The sequence below is a fragment of the Schistocerca gregaria genome, chromosome 3 (assembly GCF_023897955.1).
Source record: "Schistocerca gregaria isolate iqSchGreg1 chromosome 3, iqSchGreg1.2, whole genome shotgun sequence".
NCBI lineage: Eukaryota > Metazoa > Arthropoda > Insecta > Orthoptera > Acrididae > Schistocerca > Schistocerca gregaria.
In genome coordinates, this window is record NC_064922.1 from 435,538,678 (window position 1) to 435,566,012 (window position 27,335).

Consider the following 27,335-nt stretch of genomic DNA (forward strand, 5'->3'; position numbering starts at 1 on the left):
ATTTTCGTACCTATAACTATTTGAGTTTCAGTGCTTTCTGTTAGCGCTAGGAATTCTAGTTCTTCCCAATACAGCTACGACTATTTGCAACTACAATACTGATCGTTTCTACAACTACCTTGGTGGGTTTTACAGCCCCCTTTAAATGGACACCCTTTCTGTGGTTCCTGATACCCTCTAACGTAAAAAACCGCCCAGTCCCTTCTACACAGCCTCCGCTACCCGTGTAGCCACTTCCTGTGTGTAGTGGATTCCTGACCTATAAAGCTAAACCAGGAAACCCACCACCCGATGGCGCAAGTCAAGGAATCTGCAGCCTACACGGTCACAGAACCACCTGAGCCTCTGATTCAGACCAAACACTCGGCTCTGCACCAAAGGACCACAGTCGGTTCTGTCGACGATGGTGCAGGCAACACTGTCAGTCTTTACCATTTCCACTAGCCGCCCGAAACCAGAGAGAACCTCCTCCAATCCAAAGCGACACACGTCTTTGGTACCGACATGGGCCACCACCTGCAGTTGGCTGCACTCTGTACTCTTCATGTCATGCGGAAGCACCCATTCCACATCCGGAATGACCTTCCCCAGTATGCACACGGAGTACACACTGGCTTCCTTCCCCTCCTTAGCAGCCATGTTCGTAAGGAGCCTCATAACGCGCCTAATGTTGGAGCTCCCAGCAACCAGCAAACCCACCCTCTGTGAAAGCCCAAACCTTTCAGACGAGAAGCTTGCTCTTGAACAGGGTGGACGATTTCATTCAGCTTAGAGACTTTCCCAGCCACAGACAGCATCCAAAACCAGTTTGTCAAATGAACTAGGAGGCCCTACGATCGGCCTCTCGGAAAGTCTTTTGCTGCCTGCCAGGCTTTGGAATGATCTCCCATTTGTCAAACTCAGAGCACGCATTAACCAGAGTGCCCACGGCAGTGGACCTATGGGGGGACATATGGGACGTGCTCGATGTCCCTCGAATCCCTGCGTGCGACCTCACACAGTGATGGCCCTCGGCAGCATCCTCAAGCTGTGTGATGGAAGCTAACACTGCCTGAAACTGTGAGCAAAGGGTCAACAACTGAGCCTTTTACAATGTAGGGCGTGTTCTATGATACATCTGGACTGTTCTCCCCTTCCCTGTTGAAAAATGTTACTACAGGACACATGGTATAAGGGAATTCACCGTGATGAACTGATGTGGAACTGTGGCACCTATTATAAACAAGAATAGAAACAAGGACAACTTTGCAATCGCAATAGAAAATGATAACTTGGCAAACATCATGTATTACCAATATGTAGCCCTAATGTTATTCATCAGCCTACCCCCTTATCGAAACTTACTACCAGCTCGTAACAACTAAAAACTATGGTTCTCTGTAAAACTCTCTCCAATCAGTTTTGTATAACATATAAAGTCCTATCAACAATTGATGTATCACTTGAGCACTAGTCGCTAAATAGAGAGCAGTGTTCCAAAGTGTTGGGTATACATATTGATGAAAACAACTTGTACTGGAAGAGGCATTTTATTGAAGATCTCAAACAATTAAGTTCAGTTATTAATGCTCTTCATATAATTTCTTGATCTTAGAATCAATATTAACTACCTCTTCACATACTTTGCGTATTTAAATTCAATAATGACTTACGAAATCATTTTCTAGGGTAACTCCTCATTTACGAAGAAAGTGTTGATTTCACAAAAGCGAGCAGTAAGAATAATATCTAATGTTTACCCACGAAAGTAATCTCAGTACATCGTCAAGGAGATAGGAATTTTAACTGCGATGCATACATTCGCTAATGAAATTCGTCATAAATAATCCATGACAGTTTCATATGAACAGTGTCCGCGCCCGGTAGCTGAGTGGTCAGCGCGACAGAATGTCAATCCTAAGGGCCCGGGTTGGATTCTCGGCTGGGTCGGAGATTTCCTCCGCTCAGGGGCTGGGTGTTGTGTTGTCCTAATCATCATCATTTCATCCCCATCGACGCAAAAATCGACGAAAAGGGCGTCAAATCGAAAGACTTGCACCCGGCGATCGGTCTACCCGACGGGGGCCCTGCTCACACGACGTTTTTTATTTAGGAAAGTGATATACATAAACATGAAACTAAAGGCAGACATTGCCTTCATTACCCATTGCTAAAGCTGCCAGTGGCACAGAAAGAAGAACTCAGCAACAAAAATTTTTGTTCATTTACCCAATAACTTAAAATATCTGACAGATAGCGCGGCAAGTCTTAAGTCTAGTTTAAAATCACTTCTCTTGGTCAGATCCTTCTCTTCCATTACAAAACCGGTAGACAGTTAAAAAATGTAGTTGTGAGAGTAGGACTAAAAATAACAATGTGTTCATTAATATTAACACTAATCATGCCTACATATCCTGTAAATTGCTGCATTTCTCATCATTTCAATAAACGAATAGTCCAAATGATCTATGGAACATCTAACCAACAGTCGACTGACTACCTCCTGAGAAGAAAATAACGAAGGAAACCCATAGCCAAGCTCTGTCTATATCTATACCCTCCAGCCTCATGAACCTATCTAAATTAAGCTCATACTCTAGGCTCGCTCGTACTACAGCAACGACTCTTTAGTTTTTTCATAACATTCGTCAGACGAAGAAATCTTCACGGGAGCTTGCAGCTACTGAACTATCAACTGCCAGACTGTCTTAGATATTGTTAGTCCCGCGAGAATCCTTCGCTGATGAGCTACAAGTACTGCAAAATAACTTACCACTCGACACGATTCCTCCTCTGATTACAGAAGTTTATTCGTCCAGGTCACACAAAAATACACAATGATTACTAGTTTCAGCGAAATTAAATAGCCATAGATGATTTTTACAGAAAAAAATTTACATAGGCAATCCATTCCGTTGACTGTTCACATCAATTGGACACAACTGTGATGTATGAGTACATAACGGTACAATTGTTAAAAATTCTAGCGCCAAATCAACATAAAATGCATTCATATTCAAAGTAAACATATCTTATAGAGACGACATTCCATATTACCACCTCTCGTCATTCAATAACAGAATGCGTTTCTTGCACAGTAGTTACAACTAAAATACATAAGACGTTTATAAAATGTGTTATTGTTGTTTCCTTGTTGATATCTGACAGGAATCTGTTTCAGGGCAGTTAACCTAACTCATCGTGTTCTGAAGCGCCAACAGACGCCAGCAGTCTTTTACAAAATTAAAACTTAACATTATGTCTTAGAAATACAATGTATATAAGTAAAAGGGTTATATACTTGGATTTTCAAATATATACGTCAAAAAATTATTAAAAAATTTCGTTACTGTATCTAAAATCAGTGCTATAGTCATCGTTACCAGATAAATAAAGTGGTAAGTATTAACGTTGCTCTAATAAATTCTTGATATACAGAGCTTAAAAATATGAAAACGGTGCTGTATGACTTTAGTACATGCGAGTGTAGAGTCTTATATAATAATTATATATTTTCAGTGATCAGCTGATATGAGCTGAATAGCCAGAGGTCTAGGTTATGTCCCAATGTAATAAAAAAAAGGACTCTGAGCATTATGGGACTTAACGTCTGAGGTCATCAATCCCCTAGAACTTAGAACTACTGAAAGCTAACTAATCTCAGGACATTACACACATCCATGTCCGAGGAAGGATTCGAACCTGCGACCATAGCGATCTCATGGTTCCAGACTGAAGCGCCTAGAACCGCACGGCCACACCGGCGGCCAATGTAATCAGCCTGTTATCTAAGTCATGGTCTAGGTTATGTTAAGTGTTAAATATTGACTCATTATATAAAATTATCGGTCCAGACTCCACATTTAAACTTAAAAAGGGGGAGAAGCGCTACTAGGCGTATCTATATAAACAACGGATATGGCATGTCGTTATTATCTATAATACACAATGTTGAGCTCAGTTTTAATCTATTGCAGCACCTTCCTGCGTAATATCACCTATAATTATGTGAAAGATAAAATATATAAAAAACTAACAATGCAGTATATAAAAAAACTTACAAAGCATACAATACCATATATCAAATCGCATGAAGATTAATATAAGTAGAATTTGGTGTTAATAGTGATGTACGAGTACAATTATGGAAAATTTTAATACCAAACCAACATGAGAAGGAATGTTACCATTTGACAAAGTGTGCCTCATATGACGTGATAGAAGTGAAGTAGGCCGTTTAATGCGAACAGTCGACGAAATGGCTTGGTCCCGTAAAATATTTTTTAATAGGAAATGATCTGAGGATGGCAATTTAATTTCTCTGAGGCTAGTAATTATTATGTACTTTTGTGCTATGTGGGCGAATAAACTTCTAAGAACAATCGTGTTTAGATTCTGAGATCGCTTCCAATACAACTATACTGTCCAAACTCCAAAATGTATGTTGGATCCTCAGAACTCGCCAAGCAATCACAAGAATCCTACACTCCTGCATTAGACGTAAGACCCTGAAGTACCCACGAGGGCAACAAAGTGAAGCACCGTCGCCATCCGAAAGAGCTCTGCATGCCAAATCTTTTGTAGGACGTCTACTCGTCAAAGCGGAAAGACAAATTCGCAAGTCACGTAACTTTCTTTTTACGTATGCTACAACACGAGCAGCGCACCTCAAACTCTGTACAGACTTGTCACCGATAATTTTCTCATGGTACTCCGCGATTCGGCGAAAGACATGGACTACCTCATACGATTTACACAGATAAAGTGAAAACACTTCAGGCTCCAAAGAGAAAATTAGCACGAGTTCGTAAGTCGTTAGCCATCACAAAGACTTATCAATTTCTAGCCGCCACCTTACCACATGGAAGCAGCTTAGTGGGAGGATGGTGGAGAAGAATGGCGGGCATTACAAAGCATTGTCCGCGGAATGTACTGGGATTCGCAAGGCTCAGTGAGGAACAATTGAATATTACTTTGACTAGTACTGAAACCCCTCTGAACTCAAAGTCCATCACACCAGAAGGCGATGCAGATGCACTGACTCTCTGCCCATTTTATGGTTCAAATGGCTCTGAGCACTATGGGACTTAACATCTGTAGTCATCAGTCCCCTAGAACTTAGAACCACTTAAACCTAACTAACCTACGGACATCACACACATCCATGCCCGAGGCAGGATTCGAACTTGTGACCGTAGCAGTCACGCGGTTCCGGACTGAGCGCCTTAACCGCGAGACCACCGCGGCCGGTGCCCATTTTATGCCTGGAGATAAATACACTACTGGTCATTAAAATTGCCACACCATGAAGATGACGTGCTACAGACGCGAAATTTAACAGACAGGAAGAAGATGCTGTGATATGCAAATGATTAGCTTTTTAGAGCATTCACACAAAGCTGGCTCCGGTGGCGACACCAACAACGTGCTGACATGAGAAAAGTTTCCAACCGATTTCTCACATACAAACAGCAGTTGGCCGGCGTTGCCTGGTGAAACGTTGTTGAGATGCCGCGTGTAAGGAGGAGAAATGCGTACCATCACGTTTCCGACTTTGATAAAGGTCGGATTGTAGCCTATCACGATTGCAGTTTATCGTATCCCGACATTGCTGCTCGCGTTGGTCGAGATCCAATGACTGTTAGCAGAATATGGAATCGGTGGGTTCAGGAGGGTAATACGGAACGCCGTGCTGGATCCCAACGGCCTCGTATCACTAGCAGCCGAGATGACAGGCATCTTATTTGCAGGGCTGTAACGGATCGTGCAGCCACGTCTCGATACCTGAATCAACAGATTGGGACGTTTGGAAGACAAAAACCATCTGCACGAACAGTTCGACGACGTTTGAAGCAGCATGGACCCTCGGCTCGGAGACCATGGCTGCGGTTACCCTTGACGCTGCATCGCAGACAGGAGCGCCTGCGATGGTGTACTCAACGACGAACCTGGGCGCACGAATGGTAAAACGTTTTTTTTTTTTTCAGGATGAATCCAGGTTCTGTTTACAGAATCAGGATGGTCGCATCCATATTTGGCGACATCGCGGTGAACGCACATTGGAAGCGTGTATTTGTTATCGCCATACTGGCGTATCACCCGTTGTGATGATATGGGGTGCCATCGTTATACGTCATGGTCACCTCTTGTTCGCATTAATGGCACTTTGAACAGTGGACGTTACATTTCAGATGTGTTACGACCCGCGGCTCTACCCTTCATTCGATCCCTGCGAAACCCTACATTTCAGCAGGATAATGCACGACCGCATGTTGCAGGTCCTGTACGAGCCTCTCTGGATGCAGAAAATGTTCGACTGCTGCCCTGGCCACCACATTCTCTAGATCTCTCAATAATTGAAAACGTCTGGTCAATGGTGGCCGAGCAACTGTGTCGTCACAATACGCCAGTCCCTACTCTTGATGAACTGTGGTATCGTGTTGAATGTGCATGGGCAGCTAGCTGTATCTGTACACGCCATCCACGATTTGTTTGACTCAATGCTCAGGCGTATCAAGGCCGTTATTACGGCCAGAGGTGGTTATTCTGGGTACTGATTTCTCAGGATCTGTTCCCCCATATTGCGTGAAAATGTAATCACATGTCAGTTCTAGTATAATACATTTCTCCAATGAATACCCGTTTATCATCTGCATTTCTTCTTGGTGTAGCAATTTTAGTGGCCAGTAGTGTATGTGATGAAGCCAGTAGTACCAGAGCCAGTCTTAAACATGAACATGGCGCCAAAATCCGACTCTTACAGCAACACTCCTCCAGCTTTTGGAAACTCTGGACGAGAGGGCTGAGGAACTACTATTAATTGAAACACCCACCAGGATGGTTCATCAAATTATGCCCTGCAGATGCCGGTCTGATACAAAAGGACATGCGCCCACAACACTTGTAGGAAGGCCAGACTAGAGAGAGCACAACCAGGGTGGGATGAGTAGGTATGTACAATGATCCTCCGCACACCAAAAGGTCCCACGACTCTGAGCAGTGTAAGATACCTTGTTGTGGGGAGGGTCAACAAAATGTTATTCAAATTAATTGGATTTATTTGTGTGTCAAAAGTTAAATAATTAACAATTAAGGCAAACACAATACTCATATAAGCTTACTGATAATTAATTATTCATACACGATAAAGGGAACCTGTGCAATTTCTTAATCAACATTTCACTATGGTAAACGATGTTATACAAATATGATGGATGTAACATAAGAGTCAGGGAGGAAAACTGAGAATAAATTATGCGAGTACTTAGTGATTCTCGTCAAACTGGTTGCACAGAATAGAACTGCTGAGGGTAATACTTGGAACTCCTGAGCGTAATGTGTCACTCATGTTGTTTATATTGGTAGCAAACTGTACACGACGTTGCAAGGCAAGTATTCAGAGTGAGGCTCTGAGATTGTACAATTATAAGTTGACTTGAAATCTCCTACATCTCATATAGTCACAGCTCTATCGCACCACAGTCTAACCGTCAGTGACTGATGTACTGAAATCTTAGTTACTGGGAACACCAGCGACACTCTCCTGTGTCTAAGTATTGGATAGCAGAAAATTTTTCGAAATCCTCCCTCCCTCCCCAAATGCATCAGATGAACTTGTGACTGAATCTCAAGAAGATAGCAGAATGGCAGCAGTTCCCCAAGATGAGAGGTAATATGACAAGATCTGAAGTTGACTAAGAAGCAAGAAAAGAAAAAGAAGGAGAAGAAGATAAGTTATTCCTGCATGAGAGCATCCAAAAAGGAAACCTCGCTTTGTCGCATTTTTCGATACACGCTCAGTTTGATTGGGTGGGCTACGAATCTTCCGAGTCCTCAGAGGGTAGGAGAGCCTTTCTCTGACTATGTTTAATTTGGTTAACTAATGGTTTCTTTCCTACCATTATCCTCTACAAAAAGTGGTTCCTCATTATTGTCGTCTCTCTCCTCAGCCAATGAGGCAGCTTCCTCTGTCAGTGTTTGCTTCTAGTCACTCTGGAAACATTTAGATGAACCAATTTTCGTATGTCTTATGCCCTTAACGTTGTTTGTAAGACCTATACATTTGGTGGCTCGTCACGGTTTTCAAAGACCTAGCTTCGGTCTGTCTTTTCACCTGCAAGATGGCGATCTACGGAGTCCTAAAATCCTTTATTCTGGGTTCAGCTGGCAACAGTGCCATTCGATAAAGATTCTTCCTCACTCCAACTAATAAAAACATTACCATCGCCTCAGGATGTCCTAACTATTCATCATTTGGTAGGTGCTTCTATGCGGCGTCACAGAAGTGAATAAGGACTCTGCAGGGTCCCTGATTATTCTGGTGCTTGGCTCTGCACCCATGTTGGTCAGCGTGCTTCCAAAACATTATCTTATTTCCATTACCAGCATGCAAATCTGTTTTCGATTACGATATGAACTGACAATAACTCATACAATTAATACCAATTCATTACACTGATTGTAATTAATTATCAAGATTGAGGGTGGATCTCTACAATGATTTTATATGAATTTGCATGTCTTGCGTGACTTTTCTGTAAAATGGCCCCATAACAGCAGCTGGTCATACCGTTAGAGGTCGACCAGGGTGGGGAGATGGGTTGTGGAATCAGATACCTGTTATAAGTGGAGACTACCTGTTTCATATTTGGAGGAGTATCTCTGACATTTTGATACATACTCAGGTGACAAAAATCATGGGATACCTTCCAGTATCGTATCGGACCTCCTTTTTCCCGGCGTAGTGAAGCAACTCGACGTGGCATTGACTCAACAGCCATCCGTAATTGCGAAAGTGTTGCCGGTGGCCGGCCGGGGTGGCCAAGCGGTTCTAGGCGCTACTGTCTGTTACTGCGAGACCGCTACGGTCGCAGGTTCGAGTCCTGCCTCGGGCATGGCTTTATGTTATGTCCTTAGGTTAGTTAGGTTTAATTAGTTCCAAGTTCGAGGGTACTGATGACCTGAGATGTTAAGACTCATATTGCTCAGAGCCATTTGAACCATTTTTTTTTCAGCACACTCTTATCACTGCGGATCTCGGAATATTGAATTTCCTAAAGATTTACGAAGTTGAACGTCCCACGCGTCTAGCTCCAACAACTATTCGGTGTTCATAGATGTTAATTTCCGTCGTGTGACCACAATGACGTCGGAAACTGTTTCACAAGTATCATCTGAGTACAAATGACAGCTGCCCAAATGCACTATGCTTTTATACCTTGTGTACCGTATGCCACCGCCTTCTGTATATCCCAAGACTTTTGTTATCTCAGTGTATGTCGTTCTGTAACGAGAAATAAAGTTTTTTGTGAATCTAATACTCTCTGTCATTACTATATATTAACGACAGAACAGCTTTGCCAATACAGGCTTTCTGAAACATCGAAGGTAGGCTGCAGTCCTGTGTCACTCACATCTCACCTACTGCCACCGTTGTGTTTATAAATTCAGAATGATAGTGACGCAATAATACCTTAATCGAGGCCTACGAGAAAGACGGGCCGCGACACGTACGTCAAGAGAATAGTCCTGCGCTCGCTCGCTCGTTCAGTCAAATCAGCACACAAACTACGCTTCTAAACCTGTTAACTCGTAACTAGGCGTGTCCGTAGAAACTAAAACTGAATCTTCCACTGGAATCCGCTACTGTTATTAGTCCTATAATGATGGAAAGTCCATTGGCCTAGTTATAATTTATTACGGCTCTACTGGCGTACAGTAAAATAAAATCATGTATATGAGTAGCATAAGCACCACTTACAGCATGTAATGAGTGCTGTTAAGCAGAAGAGACTAAATGCTATAAACACGCCGTCATACCATTTATATCGAGTATTGGTCTTAAATTAAATTTTGCTGAAGTACTGTTAATCAGTAAGCCTACATAATAGGAGATTCCAGTGGAAGATGCACTTCTCATTAGTACTTACATGCCCAGCTGCGAGTTAACAGTTTTAGAAACGCATTTTGTCTGCTGAGCTGAGCGTGCGAGCGAGTCCCGTACTACCTTAGTGACGTACGCGCCGCGACCTGTCTGTCTCGTAAGCCTCGACCTTAATCCTGATGGCATAGTGGAGTTGCAGACAATCCGGGGTGTCTCACAAAGGGGTTTACACTTATTGAACTTTCATAATTCCCACAAAAAAAATATGAATTTTTAACTCACATACATCGCCACGATATTACTGTATACGTTTTACTGATTAAGACGTCCAAAATGTCCTCCATCAGCAGCAAATAGCATCTGCGATGCTTATTGATACAAATGTGTACGGTTGCTGTTGGAGTGGATTCACAGGCAGCCACAGTGGCCTCTCTCACGTCGAACAGCGTTCGTTTCTTCCTGCCATTGACGCTGTCCGCAGAGTTCCCCACAGAGAGATGTATAACGGCGTTAGATCTGGAGATCTGGGCGAAAACTCAACACCTCCTCATCGGCCTATGCGTCTCTCAGCAAATGTTTAATCCAGAAATTGTCACACACCACGAGGGTAATGTAATGCTGCACCGTCTTGTTGGACAACAAAAAAAGTCTTCATTACAGTTCAGTTCATAAACACCCGGTACAGTTCGTTCCTGCAACATGGTAAGGTACTTTACACCTGCCACTGTTGCTTAAAAAAGGGATACAACTACAAGTCTTCTGACAGACAGAAGACACTGACAACACAGGAAGTCTAACAGGTCGTTCTTCCGTAACATCTAGCTTATCTCTTGCCCAGTGCAAACAGTTACGGTAATTGATGGTTCCATTCAATTTAAACGTCGACTCATCAGATCAAATCATGACATCCGTCAACTGTTCTTTATTGCAAACCCATTTACAGAATTCGAGGTGCCTTACCGGACGTTGTCATTCCCCACGGAAAGCAACAGGGGAATTTAGCTTTTCCACTTTGCTTGTTTCAAATTCTCGGTGAATATTTACTTACACCTGACTCCGGCGCAGCGCTGCCATATGGAATTCTTCGGGGATCTTGTGAAACCTTGATCCACTGTGTCCACTCTCTTTCACCTCCTACTGCTTTCCTCCCGCCACACTGTCCGTTCTTCAGATCACACACAGCTAAATCCCTAAGAAATTAGTCACCTAATTTAATTTATGTCACGGGTGACGAAAGTCACATACACTACTGGCCATCAAAATTGCTACGCTAAAAAGAAATGCATATGATAGACGGGTATTCATTGGACAAATATATTGTATTAGAACTGACATGTGATTACATTTTCACGCAGTTTGGGTGCATAGATTGTGAGAAATCAGTACCCAGAACAACCACCTCTGGCCGTAATACCGGCCTCGACACGCCTGGGCAGTGAGTCAAACAGAGCTTGGATGGCGTGTACAGGTACAGCTGCCAATGCAGCTTCAACACGATACCACAGTTCATCAAGAGTAGTGACTGGCGTATTGTGACGAGTCAGTTGCTCGGCCACCATTGACCAGACGTTTTTAGTTGATGAGAGATCTGGAGAATGTGCCGTATCCAGAAAGGCCCTTACAGGACCTGCAACATGCGGTCGTGCATTATACTGCTGAAATGTAGGGTTTCGCAGGGATCGAATGAACGGGAGAGCCACGGGTCGTAACACATCTGAAACACTGTTCAAAGTGCCGTCAATGCGAACAAGAGGTGACCGAGACGTGTAACCAATGGCACCCTATACCATCACTCCGGGTGATACGCCAGTATGGCGATGACGAAAACACGCTTCCAATGTGCGTTCACCTCGATGTCCCCCAACACGGATGCGACCATCATGATGCTGTAAACAGAGCCTGGTTTCACCTGAAAAAAATGACGTTTTGCCATTCGTGCACCCAGGTTCGTCATTGAGAACAGCATCGCAGGCGCTTCTGTCTGTGATGCAGCGTCAAGGGTAACCGCAGCCATGGTCTCCGAGCTGATAGTCCATGCTGCTGCAAACATCGTAGGACTGTTCGTGCAGATGGTTGTTTTCTTGCAAACGTCCCAATCTGTTGACTCATGGATCGAGACGTGGCTGCACGATCCGTTATAGCCATGCGGATAAGATGCGTCATCTCGACTGCTAGTGATACGAGGCCGTTGGGATCCAGCACGGCGTTCCGTATTACCCTCCTGAACCCAGCGATTCCATATTCTGCTAACAGTCATTGGATCTCGACCAGGGCGAGCAGCAATGTCACGATACGATAAACCGCAATCGCGATAGGCTACAATACGACCTTTATCAAAGTCGGAAACGTGATGGTACGCATTTCTCCTCCTTACACGAGGCGTCACAACAACGTTTCACCAGGCAACGCCGATCAACCGCTGTTTGTGTACGAGAAATCGTTTGGAAACTTTCCTCATATCAGCCTGTTGTACGTGTCACCAACGGCGCCAACCTTGTGTGAATGCCCTGAAAAACTAATCATTTGTATATTACAGCCTCTTCTTCCTGTTGGTTAAATGTCGCGTCTGTAGCACGTCATCTTCGTGGTGTAGCAATTTTATTGGCCAGTAGGGTAATTCCGTTGTTGTCACAAGTAACGGAAACACAGTATCTAATTCCGGCAGCCATCGTTCCTTTACGACTTTTGTGTTCTTACATATGCAATAACACTTTAAATCCACTTTCGTTGGTCCAAGGGCATGTTTCCTGTCACCGTGTTATTTCTGTGTTGTTACCGACAAACTAGTCATGAGAGCACCTTATAATCACAATTCTATCTGTTTATATCAATACCCCCTCAGCTATTAAAGTTCAAACAGCGTAAACTCCTTTGTGAGACACCCTGTCTCTCTCCAACTTAGTGTTGATTTCTTTGGACACGGTAAGGGCCCGTGATATGAATGTGTCAGTCAAAGGAGGCAGAAGCAGCGGCCACTCACCCACATAATCCTGGCGAGGAAGCCGAGGTTAGCGAACAGCACGAGCATGATGGGGCCCATGTGGATCGAGTCGTACGCGTCAACGTCCATCCACGGGCAGTGCAGGCGCAGCGGTTCGGCGCTCGGCACCTGTCACACACACAAACCATGAGCGAACGTGTCTCCGCCAACTGTCGCCCCCTCCCCTCCCCCTGTCTCTTTATATCTCTCCTCCTCCGTAACTCTTTTTTTCTCTCCCATCCGCACATTTCCCCCCTCGTTCTCCATTGCTAGCCCAGCTATACTGAACACAAATATACATAGAGTAAAAAATTAACAAAAGGCGTATATATAATATTTTAATGTAATGACAGCTGCAATCATCTGTTTACTGCAACTGTAGTTTCTAATTGCAGTGAAGATTTGTATTATGGATCAATACGCGTGGTTAGGCAATCTGGTAAAACCATTCGGACACCTGTTAGTGGACACTGATATGGTTTTGTCCAACTTCCGCCTTTACCACGGCTTCAATTCTGCTGGGGACGCTTTTAATGATGTGTCTAAATGACAGTGGAGGATGTGAGCCCATTCTTCCTCACAAGCTGGAGCGAAAGATGGTAGTGATGTTGAACGCTGGGGTCTGGACAGGCCAGTCCATCTGACGAAAGTCATTGTTCACAAATCATTGCCCTTAAAGATGCTACTTCTTGACATGTGTACATTGTCATGATGAAATAATCATTGTGTTTCTACTGTTGCTCTACCGTACTCCGTATCCAATGCTGAAAAATGTGTTCATTTCTTACTGTATTTAGCATCCTCTTAAGTGCAAATTATGGGACCACACCCTAACCACGTAAAACACCCCCATGCGAGTCATTCACTGTCCAGTCCAATTCAGTTTTTTCCAGTCGTTCCTGTTCAGTGACGTCGCTGTTTCCACCACCGCTAGGATCACTTCATACTGACTACATAAATGTGTAGTTGATGAGTAACAGCTACAACATTCTATGCCATTATGTAAACTCCATATACACATTTATTATGTTAGCCGGCCTTTTTTTTTTTTTTTTTCAACCACTCTCCGCAATTCTCGATAGTCTCTGTCAACCAGTACATGAGTTTTGGTTTATCAGTGGTTTTTTCCTTTCGTTTCCTCTTCACAACGACTTGGGCAGGTTCAGAAGGATTAAAGTGTCCCTGATGGATTTGTTTCTTAGCTGACATGCAATGACTATACCACGTCCGAAATCACAGAGCTCTTTTGAAGGTCCGATTTTGCTCTTACTGCTTGTTCTACTGACTTTGTTTTCTATTGAAGGTTCCGCTTTTCGTCTCATCTATCCGTCACCTTAAAATTACGTTGGGAGCCCGCGTACTTCTAATGTGATTGCAGATGTGAAGTAACATAAAACAACTCTCGCCTTTAGTGTCGGCTGATTGTTGAAGCCTATATAGGTAACGTACATGTAAGCCAGCTGCTGATTTGTGGTATAGCATGCATTGAAATGAACTAAAGTACATACTGTAAAAATAAACTCTCGGTAGGTGGTGAGATTTATTAGTTATTACTACCCGCGAAGGAATTCCATTTGAACCAATTTCCCGATTGACAGTGCCTGAAAATGACAATCCAAACTCTGTTTAGGTATGCTACACTGTGTTTCCCTAACGTTCCTTTTCATGAATGACTACCAGTTTCAATCTTCAGGGCTGGCTCCGAAAAATGCAGTTTGTCAACAGCTCTGTTATTCACTCGGAACCAGCTAACGCAAATAACCGAGTGACTTATAAGAGCCCACATGTTTAACCATAAAGTCAAAGATGTACCAGATATAATATTTGCCAGTATTCTCCTAGTTCCATAGCTAGCGACATTGTCAGGTGATGTGTAAAAATTCGGCAAAAATGAATATTCTGTTAAACAGGTTGTATGTTCAACTAAGTATAAATATTCATTAATTTAATTCAGATAGCTTTTTCAGATAGGGACATTCACAGTCACAGTGATGAACAATTTCAGTTTCTTGTAAATAAAGAAGTAAAAAGCCAATAAGCATGGAAAGTTCTTCTGCTTAAGAACAGCAATAATTCTGTCTACAAAACTAACGTCATTCCGACATTATTGGCCAAATATTACGTAAGTTGTCAGCTTAAAGATTCGATCATTCGGAGTAACAGTGAAAATACTATGGCAAACACTAAAATCTGCTGTAGTAGGAAAAATTACCGTGCGGTCTTGATTTTCACACTGGTGTGACTGAAATTTACAGTAAACAGCATCCAGAGAAGTTCCAGTATGTAAAATACGTGCAGTATTTAAATATTCACTTTCCCCTTCCCCTCCACACACCCACTGGACGACTCACGTATGCAGAATGTGTAGTCTTGAATAATTCAATCAGTGTCATGAATGGTGTCTATCTACTTTACCTGTAGTATATTATTATAATGTCGATGCCTTCGAATTATTGATTAACGTTTACAGCAGCAATCAAAATACAAGTGGTAGACACGTTGGTACCAAAGATAAGGTACACTGGAGATGATAGAATTGTACATGATATCTGAGTTTGACAATTTAACACCGTGTAAAGTCATCTCGCGTATCATCGCAGGCCTCTAAATGTCGTGGTGCATAACCGAGAAGGTTCTCGAGGTTTACCCTCTAGCCGAGTCCAACAATGTAGAATAAAATGTAACCAACGACATCTCAGACATTTATTGACGATAACTTGAAGAGCTGCATCAAACATAGGCACTAAAATACAGTGCTGTCCTAATTGCTCTGCACTCACATGTTTTATCTAATGGAGCCCCTGAGGATTGTACTTGAAACTGTTTAATTATTCCGCTCAAAAATTCTGGCCGACTTGTCGCAGATTAACTCTGTGCACGAAACTGTACGGTCCGTTAAAGTGTCAGACATCCCACGCCGTAGTCTCCAGAGAAACAATTACAAGATTCACTTAAGGAGATTTACGGAAAACCTACGTTTCGATGGCTAGGCAATAATTTGACTACTAATTAGAGGCCAGTGCCCCTAATCATTTAGCCACGTTTCTCCGTAGGTCATGCAGAAGTCTGCCACTAAACCCAACTGAAAAGTTTTCATATCACATTGCAATAAAACACTTAAGCGATAGTGAGATTTAGGGAAATCCACAAGCAGCAGTACAGCCGCTGTCTCGAATACTCACCGTGGGGTCTCCCGTCCCCGTAGTGAGACCTTTCGCGATGCCCCACGCGGTTATGATTACTAGTGGCACCCCTGGAAAAGAGAACAGTTCAGACAGCTTTAATTGTCCCATTACATTGTACAGTGAAACATGTGTGGTAATGGTGGATAAATTTTAGGTAGTAGTTTCTCTGGAAGTAACGGTTTAAGAAAAACACAGACATCAAATTGTACGAAGATTATCACTGTGCAAAATACGAAACATAAACAATTGACAAAGAATCGTAGCACATTATGAACTACAAAAATGAAACTTCCAGGCAGATTATAACTGTGTGCCCGACTGAGACTCGAACTCGGGACCTTTGCCTTTCGCGGGCAAGTGCTCTGCCATCTGAGATACCGAAGCACGACTCACACCCGGTACTCACAGTTTTACTTCTGCTAGTATCTCGTCTCCTACCTTCCAAACTTTACAGAAGCTCTTCTGAGATCATTGCAGAACTAGCACTCCTGAAAGCAAGGATATAGCGGAGACATGGATTAGCCACAGCCTGGGGGATGTTTCCAGAATGAGATTTTCATTCTGCAGCGGAGTGTACGCTGATACGAAACTTCCTGGCAGAGTCGTGCTTCGGTAGCTCAGCTGGTAGAGCACTTGTCCGCGAAAGGCAAAGGTCCCGAGTTCGAGTCTCGGTCGGGAACACAGTTTTAATCTGCCAGGAAGTTTCATATCAGCGCACACTCCGCTGCAGAGTGAAAATCTCATTCTATAAAAATTTCATTTAGGTTCGGTTCGTACTAGTTAATATTAAACTTCTACACCATCACGATTTGCAGTGGCGTTTTCTTCGGCTATAATGTCCCAAATCAGCTGACAGAGGTAACACTTTAATGAGGTCAGATCTGCACTCCAAGACTGATTATGTCTGGACAGCGACTGACTCCATATCAGTAGACTGTGTTTACACATGACGTTTAACAATAACGAACTATTCTGTTCATTAGTTGCTGTAAATAATATAGTAATTTTCTTGTTAATCAATTGTCTTGGTAATAGTTGATTTTGGCGAGAGAAAGTCATTCCATATCAGACTTCAGTAATCGTAATAAACAGTTTCTTCTTATAGAAGCCTGCATTCTGGCGAAATAATGTTTAGGTAACTTTTAAGTGAAGGTATTCCACAACGCCTCCCCCCATGAACCTTGGACGTTGTCGTTGGTGGGGAGGCTTACGTGCCTGAGCGATACAGAGTGCCGTACCGTAGGTGCAACCACAACGGAGGGGTATCTGTTGAGAGGCAAGACAAACGTGTGGTTCCTGAAGAGGGGCAGCAGCCTTTTCAGTAGTTGCAAGGGCAACAGTCTGGATGATTGCCTGATCTGGCCTTGTAACAATAAACAAAACGGCCTTGCTGTGCTGGTACTGCGAACGGCTGAAAGCAAGGGGAAACTACGGCTGTAATTTTTCCTGAGGGCATGCAGCTTTACTGTATAATTAAATGATGATGGCGTCCTCTTGGGTAAAATATTCCGGAGGTAAAATAGTCCCCCATTGGGTTCTCCGGGCGGAGACTACTCAAGAGGACGTCGTTATCAGGAGAAAGAAAACTGGCGTTCTACGGATCGGAGCGTGGAATGTCAGATCCCTTAATCGGGCAGGTAGGTGAGAAAATTTAAAAAATTAAAAAGGGAAATGGATAGGTTAAAGTTAGATATAATTTGAATTAGTGACGTTCGGTGGCAGGAGGAACGAGACTTCTGGTCAGGTGATTACAGGGTTATAAAGACAAAATCAAGTAGGGGTAATTCAGGAGTAGATTTAATAATGAATAGGAAAATAGGAATGCGGGTAAGCTACTACAAACAGCATAGTGAACGCATTATTGTGGCCTAGATAGATACGAAGCCCACACCTACTACAGTAGTACAAGTTTATATGCCAACTAGCTCTGCAGATGACGAAGAAACTGAAGAAATGTATAATGAAGTAAAAGAAATTATTCAGATAGTGAAGGGAGCGAAAATTTAATAGTCATGGGTGACTGGAATTCGGTAATAGGAAAAGGGAGAGAAGGAAACGTAGTAGGTGAATATGGATTGGGGCTAAAAAATGAAAGAGGAAGCCGTCTGGTAGAATTTTGCACAGAGCATAACTTAATCATAGGTAATACTTGGTTCAAGAATCATAAAAGAAGGTTGTATACATGGAATAATCCTGGAGATACTAAAAGGTATCAGATAGATTATATAATGGTAAGACAGAGATTTAGGAACCAGGTCATAAATTGTAAGACATTTCCAGGGGAATATGTGGACTCCGACCACAACGTATTGGTTATGAACTGTAGATTGAAACTGAAGAAACTGCGAAAAGGTGGGAACTTAAGGAGATGGGACCTGGATAAACTGACTAAACCAGAGGTTGTACAGGGAGAGCATAAGGGAACAATTGACAGGAATGGGAGAAAGAAATACAGTAGAAGAGGAATGGGTAGCTTTGAGGGATGAAATAGTGAAGGCAGCAGAGGATCAAGTAGGTAAAAAGACGAGGGCACCTAGAAATCCTTGGGTAACAGAAGAAATATTGAATTTAATTGACGAAAGGAGAAAATATAAAAATGCAGGAAACGAAGCAGGCAAAAAAAAAGTCTCAAAAATGAGATCGACAGGATGTACAAAATGGCTAAGCAGGGATGGCTACAGGACAAATGTAAGGATGTAGAGGCTTATCACACTAGGAGTAAGATAGATACTGCCTACAGGAAAATTAAAGAGACCTTTGGATATAAGAGAACCACTTGTATTAACATCAAGAGCTCAGACGGAAACCCAGTTCTAAGCAAAGAAGGGAAAGCAGCGAGGTAGAAGGAGTACATAGAGGGCCTATACAAGGGCGAGGTACTTGAGGACAATATTATGGAAATGGAAGAGGATGTAGATGAAGATGAAATGGGAGATACGATACTGCGTGAAAAGTTTGACAGAGCACTGAAAGACCTGAGTCGAAACAAGGCTAGGGAGTACACAACATTCCACTGGAACTACTGACAGCCTTGGGAGAGCCATCTGGTGAGCAAGATGTATGAAACAGGCGAAATACCCTCAGACTTTAAGAAGAATATAATAATTCAAATCCCAAAGAATGCAGGTGTTGACAGATGTGAAAATTACCGAACAATCAGTTTAATAACCCACAGCCGCAAAATACTAACACGAATTCTTTACAGACGAATGGAAAAACTAGTAGAAGCCGACATTGGGGAAGATCAGTTTGGATTCCGCAGAAATGTTGGAACACGTGAGGCAATACTGACGTTACGACGTATCTTAGAAAATAGATTAAGGAAAGGCAAACCTACATTTATAGCATTTGTTGACTTAGAGAAAGCTTTTAACAATGTTGACTGGAATACTCTCTTTCAGATTCTAAAGGTGGCAGGGGTAAAATACAGGGAGCGAAAGGCTATTTACAATTTGTACACAAACCAGATGGCAGTTATAAGAGTTGAGGGACATGAAAGGGAAGCAGTTCTTGGGAAGGCAGTAAGATAGGGTTGTAGCCTCTCCCCAATGTTATTCAATCTGTATATTGAGCAAGCAGTGAAAGAAACAAAAGAAAATTTCGGAGTAGGTATTAAAATCCATGGAGAAGAAATAAAAACTTTGAGGTTCGCTGATGACATTGTAATTCTGTCAGAGACAGCAAAGGACTTGGAAGAGCAGTCGAATGGAATGGATAGCGTCTTGAAAGGAGGATATAAGATGAACATCAACAAAAGCAAAACGAGAATAATGGATTGTAGTCGAATAAATCGGGTGATGCTGAGGAAATTAGATTAGGAAATGAGACACTTAAAGTAGTAAAGGAGTTTTGCTATTTGGGGAGCAAAATAACTGATGATGGTCGAAGTAAAGAGGATATAAAATGTAGACTGGCAATGGCAAGGAAAGCGTTTCTGAAGAAGAGAAATTTGTTAACACCGAGTATAGATTTAAGTGTCAGGAAGTCATTTCTGAAAGTATTTGTATGGAGTGTAGCCATGTTTGGAAGTGAAACATGGACGATAAATAGTTTAGACAAGAAGAGAATAGAAGGTTTAGAAATGTGGTGCTACGGAAGAATCCTGAAGATTAGATGGGTAGATCACATAACTAATGAGGAGGTATTGAATAGGATTGGGAAGAAGAGAGGTTTGTGGCACAACTTGACGAGAAGAAGGGATCGGTTGGTAGGACATGTTCTGAGGCATCAAGGGATCACCAATTTAGTATTGGAGGGTAGCGCGGAGGGTAAAAATCGTAGAGGGAGACCAAGAGATGAATACACTAAGCAGATTCAGAAGGATGTAGGCTGCAGAAGGTACTGGGAGATGAAGAAGCTTGCACAGGATAGAGTAGCATGGAGAGCTGCATCAAACCAGTCTGAGGACTGAAGACCATAATAACAACAACATTCCACAACCATGAATGTTTTACAGAATGTGATTTCGTCCCTTCTGATGAAAACAGAAGTTCTTAAGCCGGAATACTTTTACCTTCATTTGTTTTCTGCGTCTCAAGGCTATTATAGACAATGGTACACTTTCCGATGTTATACTCTGAAGTGATCAAGATTACAGTAGTCGGTGAAATCATTTTATAGTGAGTTTACGAACCTACTTGTATAATAATGCATAGCCAAACTTTTCCGAACCAAAAAGGGTAACAGCAATGGTCAAGTTGTTCGCTGTGATTTCTATTGTATTCGACCTCTACAAAGTTGCGATTTTTTTTATTTATTTTTTTTATTTGCAGCATTTACCTACACCTACACATTCCAGCAGCTGCAGATTCTCTAAATGGTTGCCAGGTGGACATAGATTTTTGTTGTCGCGTGGCACCAACTTCCCAACACCCTCGTCTTAGAAGTGATTTTCGTCAATTCCCTTCTCTGGCATGCCAAAACACTGCCGTCATAGCCAGCGGTTCATATAAGCAAACAGATAAAAATCAAAGGGAACTAAGTTCGAGATACATGAAGGGCTATCAAAAGTTCCCATCGAAAATGCTCCTGAGCATCTTCGTTGCGTTTGCAGTGTGCAACTGAGAATTATCATGAAGAAGATATCACATGACACTTACATTGTTTCGGGTGCACGAAATCAGGCGACATAGCTCAACAGACTTACCTATTTGGAGGGGGGCAGTATTTTCTAGGCGTCTTTATCCGCCTACTATGCTTTCAAAGCTGCAAAGTGCGACGTAACGCGATGGACGGGCATGGCAGAGACATTGCGCAACATGTCTGCCGGAAACTTTATTGGATTTTCACTCACGTTCTAATTTCGCGACTTTCCTATCCTCTTAACTCTACCACACAATTAATATCCCTTCGCGAAATTTCATAATTCAGAATTTACAATTATGTGAATACTGTAACTCCTCCATTATTCGATCACCGAGCTGATGTTAGCACAGTGGAGATGCATTCGGGAGGGTGATGGTTCAAATCTGCATCTGGTCATCCACATTTAGGTTGTCCGTGATTTCCCTAAAGCGCTTAACACAAATGTCAGGGTGGTTCCATTGAAAAGGGCAAGGACAATTTCTTTCCCCATCCTTCCATTATATAAGCTTGTGCTCCGTTTCTAAAGATCCCATTGTCAATCGGCCGCTATACTTCATCTTCCTCCCTTCCTTTCATTTGATCAAGCAAATGAGGAAGTGATCCTCATCTAGGTCTATCAACAGACTTTCAGATTATCCGCTGACTGCGTAATACACACAAAGAGATCACTGTTGTACCAAACAGCCGAAATTATTTTTTCAGCAGGTAAGTTGAAACGGAACTAAGACCGCAAAAGTAACCAGTAATGAATTAACGAAACTGACCTGCCTCATATCACAAAATTGCGGTCTGATGTAGTACAAACTGAAAAAGTAAATTCATTTTAAAGTACAGTTTCGTATATAATTTATATTCAAAACGTTACACCTGTGTCACAGAACAAATCCTACATCGAGAATATTTTACACAAGTTTTAGGGAAGAAATGCTTCCGATAATTATTACAGTATTTAAAGAACATCAAAATATAAACACGCTGAAATGAACAAACATTACATCAGATTACGTTAATCAATTTAACTGTAAAAAGCTAAGGAGCATATTATTAACAAAATGAGAAATGTGCAAAAGTGAAATACCAAAATGAGGACTTCTCAATTGGGAGTAAATCAAAAGAATCAGAATGGCTGAAAGAGAGCACAACAGCATGGGCCATAAACGAATAAGGGCTAAGCAACTAAGCAAATAAGAGACTAGGTAAGAATGAGATGCCAACAAAATTAGAGCTGGCCGAACTCCGTCGGCACTTACATACGGTTGCGCTCGTGGCGCCATCTAGCGGCGCGTACGCAAGTTGTGTGATTGCTGTCGCAGGTCGACCCTTAATCTATGATGTTACAGAAGGTAATGAGAGCTACCTACAGCGTCGTAAAACATACTTACTTGGCGTCCTAAGCCGAAAAGAGTTACGAAATCTATTGTTACTATATAAATTTCTGGACAGCGCTGTAGTCAGGAAAATTAAAGAAACTTAGAAAAATTAATCGCTACAACGAAACCTACACGCGATGTTTGAGTGTTGAACAAAGTGCGTGGTAGTTTGAAAACTACAGGGTGTTTCAAAAATGACCGGTATATTTGAAACGGCAATACAAACTAAACGAGCAGCGATAGAAATACACCGTTTGTTGCAATATACTTGGGACAACAGTACATTTTCAGGCAGACAAACTTTCGAAATTACAGTAGTTACAATTGTCAACAACAGATGGCGCTGCGGTCTGGGAAACTCTATAGTACGATATTTTCCACATATCCACCATGCGTAGCAATAATATGGCGTAGTCTCTGAATGAAATTACCCGAAACCTTTGACAACGTGTCTGGTGGAATGGCTTCACATGCAGATGAGATGTACTGCTTCAGCTGTTCAATTGTTTCTGGATTCTGGCGGTACACCTGGTCTTTCAAGTGTCCCCACAGAAAGAAGTCACAGGGGTTCATGTCTGGCGAATAGGGAGGCCAATCCACGCCGCCTCCTGTATGTTTCGGATAGCCCAAAGCAATCACACGGTCATCGAAATATTCATTCAGGAAATTAAAGACGTCGGCCGTGCGATGTGGCCGGGCACCATCTTGCATAAACCACGAGGTGTTCGCAGTGTCGTCTAAGGCAGTTTGTGCCGCCACAAATTCACGAAGAATGTCCAGATAGCGTGATGCAGTAATCGTTTCGGATCTGAAAAATGGGCCAATGATTCCTTTGGAAGAAATGGCGGCCCAGACCAGTACTTTTTGAGGATGCAGGGACGATGGGACTGCAACATGAGGCTTTTCGGTTCCCCATATACGCCAGTTCTGTTTATTGACGAAGCCGTCCAGGTAAAAATAAGCTTCGTCAGTAATCCAAATGCTGCCCACATGCATATCGCCGTCATCAACCCTGTGCACTATATCGTTAGCGAATGTTTCTCGTGCAGCAATGGTAGCGGCGCTTAGTGATTGCTGCGTTTGAATGTTGTATGGATAGAGGTGTAAACTCTGGCGCATGAGACGATACGTGGACGTTGGCGTCATTTGGACCGCAGCTGCAACACGGCGAACGGAAACCCGAGGCCGCTGTTGGATCACCTGCTGCAATAGCTGCGCGTTGCCCTCTGTGGTTGCCGTACGCGGTCGCCCTACCTTTCCAGCACGTTCATCCGTCGCGTTCCCAGTCCGTTGAAATTTTTCTAACAGATCCTTTATTGTATCGCTTTTCGGTCCTTTGGTTACATTAAACCTCCGTTGAAAACTTCGTCTTGTTGCAACAACACTGTGTTCTAGGCGGTGGAATTCCAACACCAGAAAAATCCTCTGTTCTAAGGAATAAACCATGTTGTCCACAGCACACTTGCACGCTGTGAAGAGCACACGCTTACAGCAGAAAGACGACGTACAGAATGGCGCACCCACAGACTATGTTGTCTTCTATATCTTTCACATCACTTGCAGCGCCATCTGTTGTTGAAAATTGTAACTACTGTAATTTCGAAAGTTTGTCCGCCTGAAAATGTACTGTTGTCCCAAGCATATTGCAACAAACGGTGTATTTCTAACGCTGCTCGTTTAGTTTTTATTGCCGTTTCAAATATACCGGTCATTTTTGAAACACCCTGTATAAGCGAGCACACTAACATTCTTAAAACAGAACTCTCAGTTTGGCTACTGATGAAATCAACTTGAAATTTAACTTGCACCCGTAGCTAGTAACTATATTTTTCTCAGAATACCATTGAACATCTTCTGAAACACGTAGGATTAAGGAGAAGAAAGTTTATTCTTTAAAATGCAGACTATAATAAACTCATAATATACAGTACATTCTGTACATCCAGCCGTTCAGTGCTAGAAATGATTTCGGTTACTTTTATGAACCCCAAGTTCTAATTAATGAAGAAATTACAAAGAAAATTAGAGCCTTTTTAAAAGTTCTCCCTACGTTATTACTATTACTACCATTTTTTATTGTTTCAAATATGTTGTAGGAAAAATGTTCTATGATTATTTCCTCGTTATAAACTAAATTATTTTGATTCGAAATTTATGGCAAAATTTAATATTACCGTTCCGTTGAATCACAGAAAACGTAAAACATTTATCCCAAATAATACGTCTGTGAATTGAAGACTACTCACCCCATCCGATGAGAATGTAAGCACGCATCTGCATAAGCTTCCCCGTAAACGTTTGCACCACCAGCATATACAAATAAAGTCCTGGAAGCAGAACATTAGTTGTCTACAATTAACAATGTGATTACCGGCACAGATAAAAATATCAAAGCGGTCATAAAATGTAGTAACATTAAAAAAAGTTCTTGTTATTTATTCTCACGACAGTCTCCAGTTACACTGAACAGACATACAACAGACATAGAACCTCTACATATACGTATAATGAGGGTTCAGTTCAATAGACAGGGATACACTGCCGAGTAGCAGTTTCATAGCAACATAGTAATGCTGTCGCAGTTTAACTTCCGTTTAAGTGAGAATATGAATACTTACTCTCGTGTTCGCAGTACGGCGATGTTAGTTCTGAGCAGATGTTAAAGCGTTGATGCCACATGTGAAATGGTGCTCCCACTGGGAGGAGGATACATCGTAACTGCTGTCTGTCTCTAGTCTACAAGCCAAGGTTATTTGCTTCACTTCTCGTACGTCGCAAAGTTGACTTATGTAACATAATGTAATGCAGGGAGTAACACTATTGGAAGTGCAAGAAGAATCATGACGAAATTGTCGCCGCTTAACCTTTCATCCTGTTAAGCTTTCGTTGGGCCCATAAATTGCAAATAGTCCGTCAATAATTTTCTAGGGAACATTTTTCGGGTGTTTGGTGGTGGGTTCAGAATGAGCTACAAAAGGCTTTCAAGGATTCAAGTATATAAAGAACAATAAAGCTGCAGACTAGGAACAATTATGATCAGATCAAGTTAAAATGGTTGGACCTGCTACAAAACAGTGGACGTTAAATTTTACGACTACCTGAATTTTAAAATTGTAAATTCCCCAGACATGTGGAGTACTAGCACGGCTTAAGCCTGTGAAAGAGCCAATAGACACAAAAGAATCTCTTCCAGTTTCACCTTTGTACAATTTGCATAATGTTCTGGAAAGAATGATTTTCAATCTAATATCAGAGTACGTTGAGAAAGGTCTCATGAAAATGCAATCAGATTTTCTTCCAGGAAGGTCTTACTGTGAACGTATCTTTAAGATGATCCAACATAATTCGGTTGCGTACGATTGTGGTCAAGTTACAAGTCTGCCTTCGATTGACCTCACATCAGCTTAGGATACTGTCATGCACCAACAGCTGGTTGAAAAAGTGCATTCAATCGCTAATGAGTACCGATTAACATCACTCATCCATTTCTCCAGATAAAGGCTTTTAGGAGGTGGAAATTAAGTTTACAGGAGCTCTCGATGACCTGTCTAGGTATTATCATGAAACCACTTGAAGGACAGCCCTAAAAAAAACCTAAATGTGTCCATTCCATCTACGGAAAAGGGAAGCTAAAATAAGTGGGCATCACTTGGAGAAGGGAAAGCTATTTCACGCTTACAGACCAAAAGATGGGTCGAACACACAGAAACGACCTGGGTGCTCAGTCAAAAGTCTAATATCTGCTCTGGAACGAAGTTTCTCCTCAGCAGAATATTCTGCATCAGTCTTAGAAAATTCTGAGAAAATTCGGTTCATGCCAAACAGACTGACAAAGGTTTGAAGAAGACTGCATGTATTGTGGCAGGCTTTCTACTACTAACTCCTGTTAGTAAACTGTATCAAATTATCGGTATAGCCTCAAGCTATATCCAAGTATTCGTAGGAAAGCAGTTGCTGAAGTGGAGAAGAAGAACTATGGAAACTTATCCCAGTCATCCCCTGTTTGGACACGAGCCCCAACGACGAAGACTCAGATAAAGGAAGAGACAACTACACCAATCCCTTCATCTCCTGGAATTCGTCGAGTGGGGTCTTGGAGAGATTGTTTGCCTGAAGCACACCGATCAAATGTCAAGGAGGAACCATCCGCAGTTTCACACCTGCCACATGTGACACGTAACACGCTCTACAGGTTCGGAGGTGAGGAGGCACGGTGCAGGACCTAAGAAAATGGGGTTTCAGCAGTGACGAAGAAATTTGGTAGCGCTATGATCGGCAGAGTCAACAACACAGCGTAGTCAGCTGCTGAATACATGTACTACCAGTGATCTTGGTGCAGCTAACATAACAGCATTCAAAACAGCCGATTTCTGGGCTCTCCACAGAATAGGAAAAGAATTATCTTACTGGCTATTTTATCTTTCTGTCCGTATTTTACAAATTCTTTTTCTTCTTTCGTTGCTATAAAATCTTTGTATGTAATGTGATGTAATGTGCGCATTATATCTGGGTCATTACAGAACTGTTAACTTCTTACTCTGATATATCGATATGCACATGTGTGTGAGTAAACCATGCTGCTCCGAGATCTTTGGTTGTTTCTCACAGTGAAAGCGTTATTATTAGTCGAGGTGTGTGAAAAAAAATGGCTCTAAGCACTATGGGACTTAACATCTGAGGTTATTAGTCCCCTAGACTTGGAACTACTTAAACCTAACTAACCTAAGGACATCACACACATCCATGTCCGAGGCACGATTCGAACCTGCGACCGTGGCAGCAGCGCGGTTCTTGGAGGTATGTGGAAAGCAAATTTGGAACTGGGTGGACTGAGCTGCTGAATATTGAATACA

The 27,335-nt window shown here is 42.3% G+C and overlaps 1 protein-coding gene across 1 annotated transcript in view; it reads right to left on the reverse strand.

Annotated features, from left to right (window-relative positions):
• Positions 1-27,335, reverse strand: part of LOC126354276 (diuretic hormone receptor-like) — a 553,188-nt gene that overhangs the window by 73,771 nt on the left and 452,082 nt on the right. The window contains exons 7-9 of the mRNA XM_050003816.1: positions 24,729-24,809; positions 16,025-16,095; positions 12,843-12,971 (exon numbers count right to left, since the gene is read on the reverse strand). Coding sequence (XP_049859773.1) covers positions 12,843-12,971; positions 16,025-16,095; positions 24,729-24,809 — 281 coding nt within the window. The remainder of the gene's footprint in view (positions 1-12,842; positions 12,972-16,024; positions 16,096-24,728; positions 24,810-27,335) is intronic.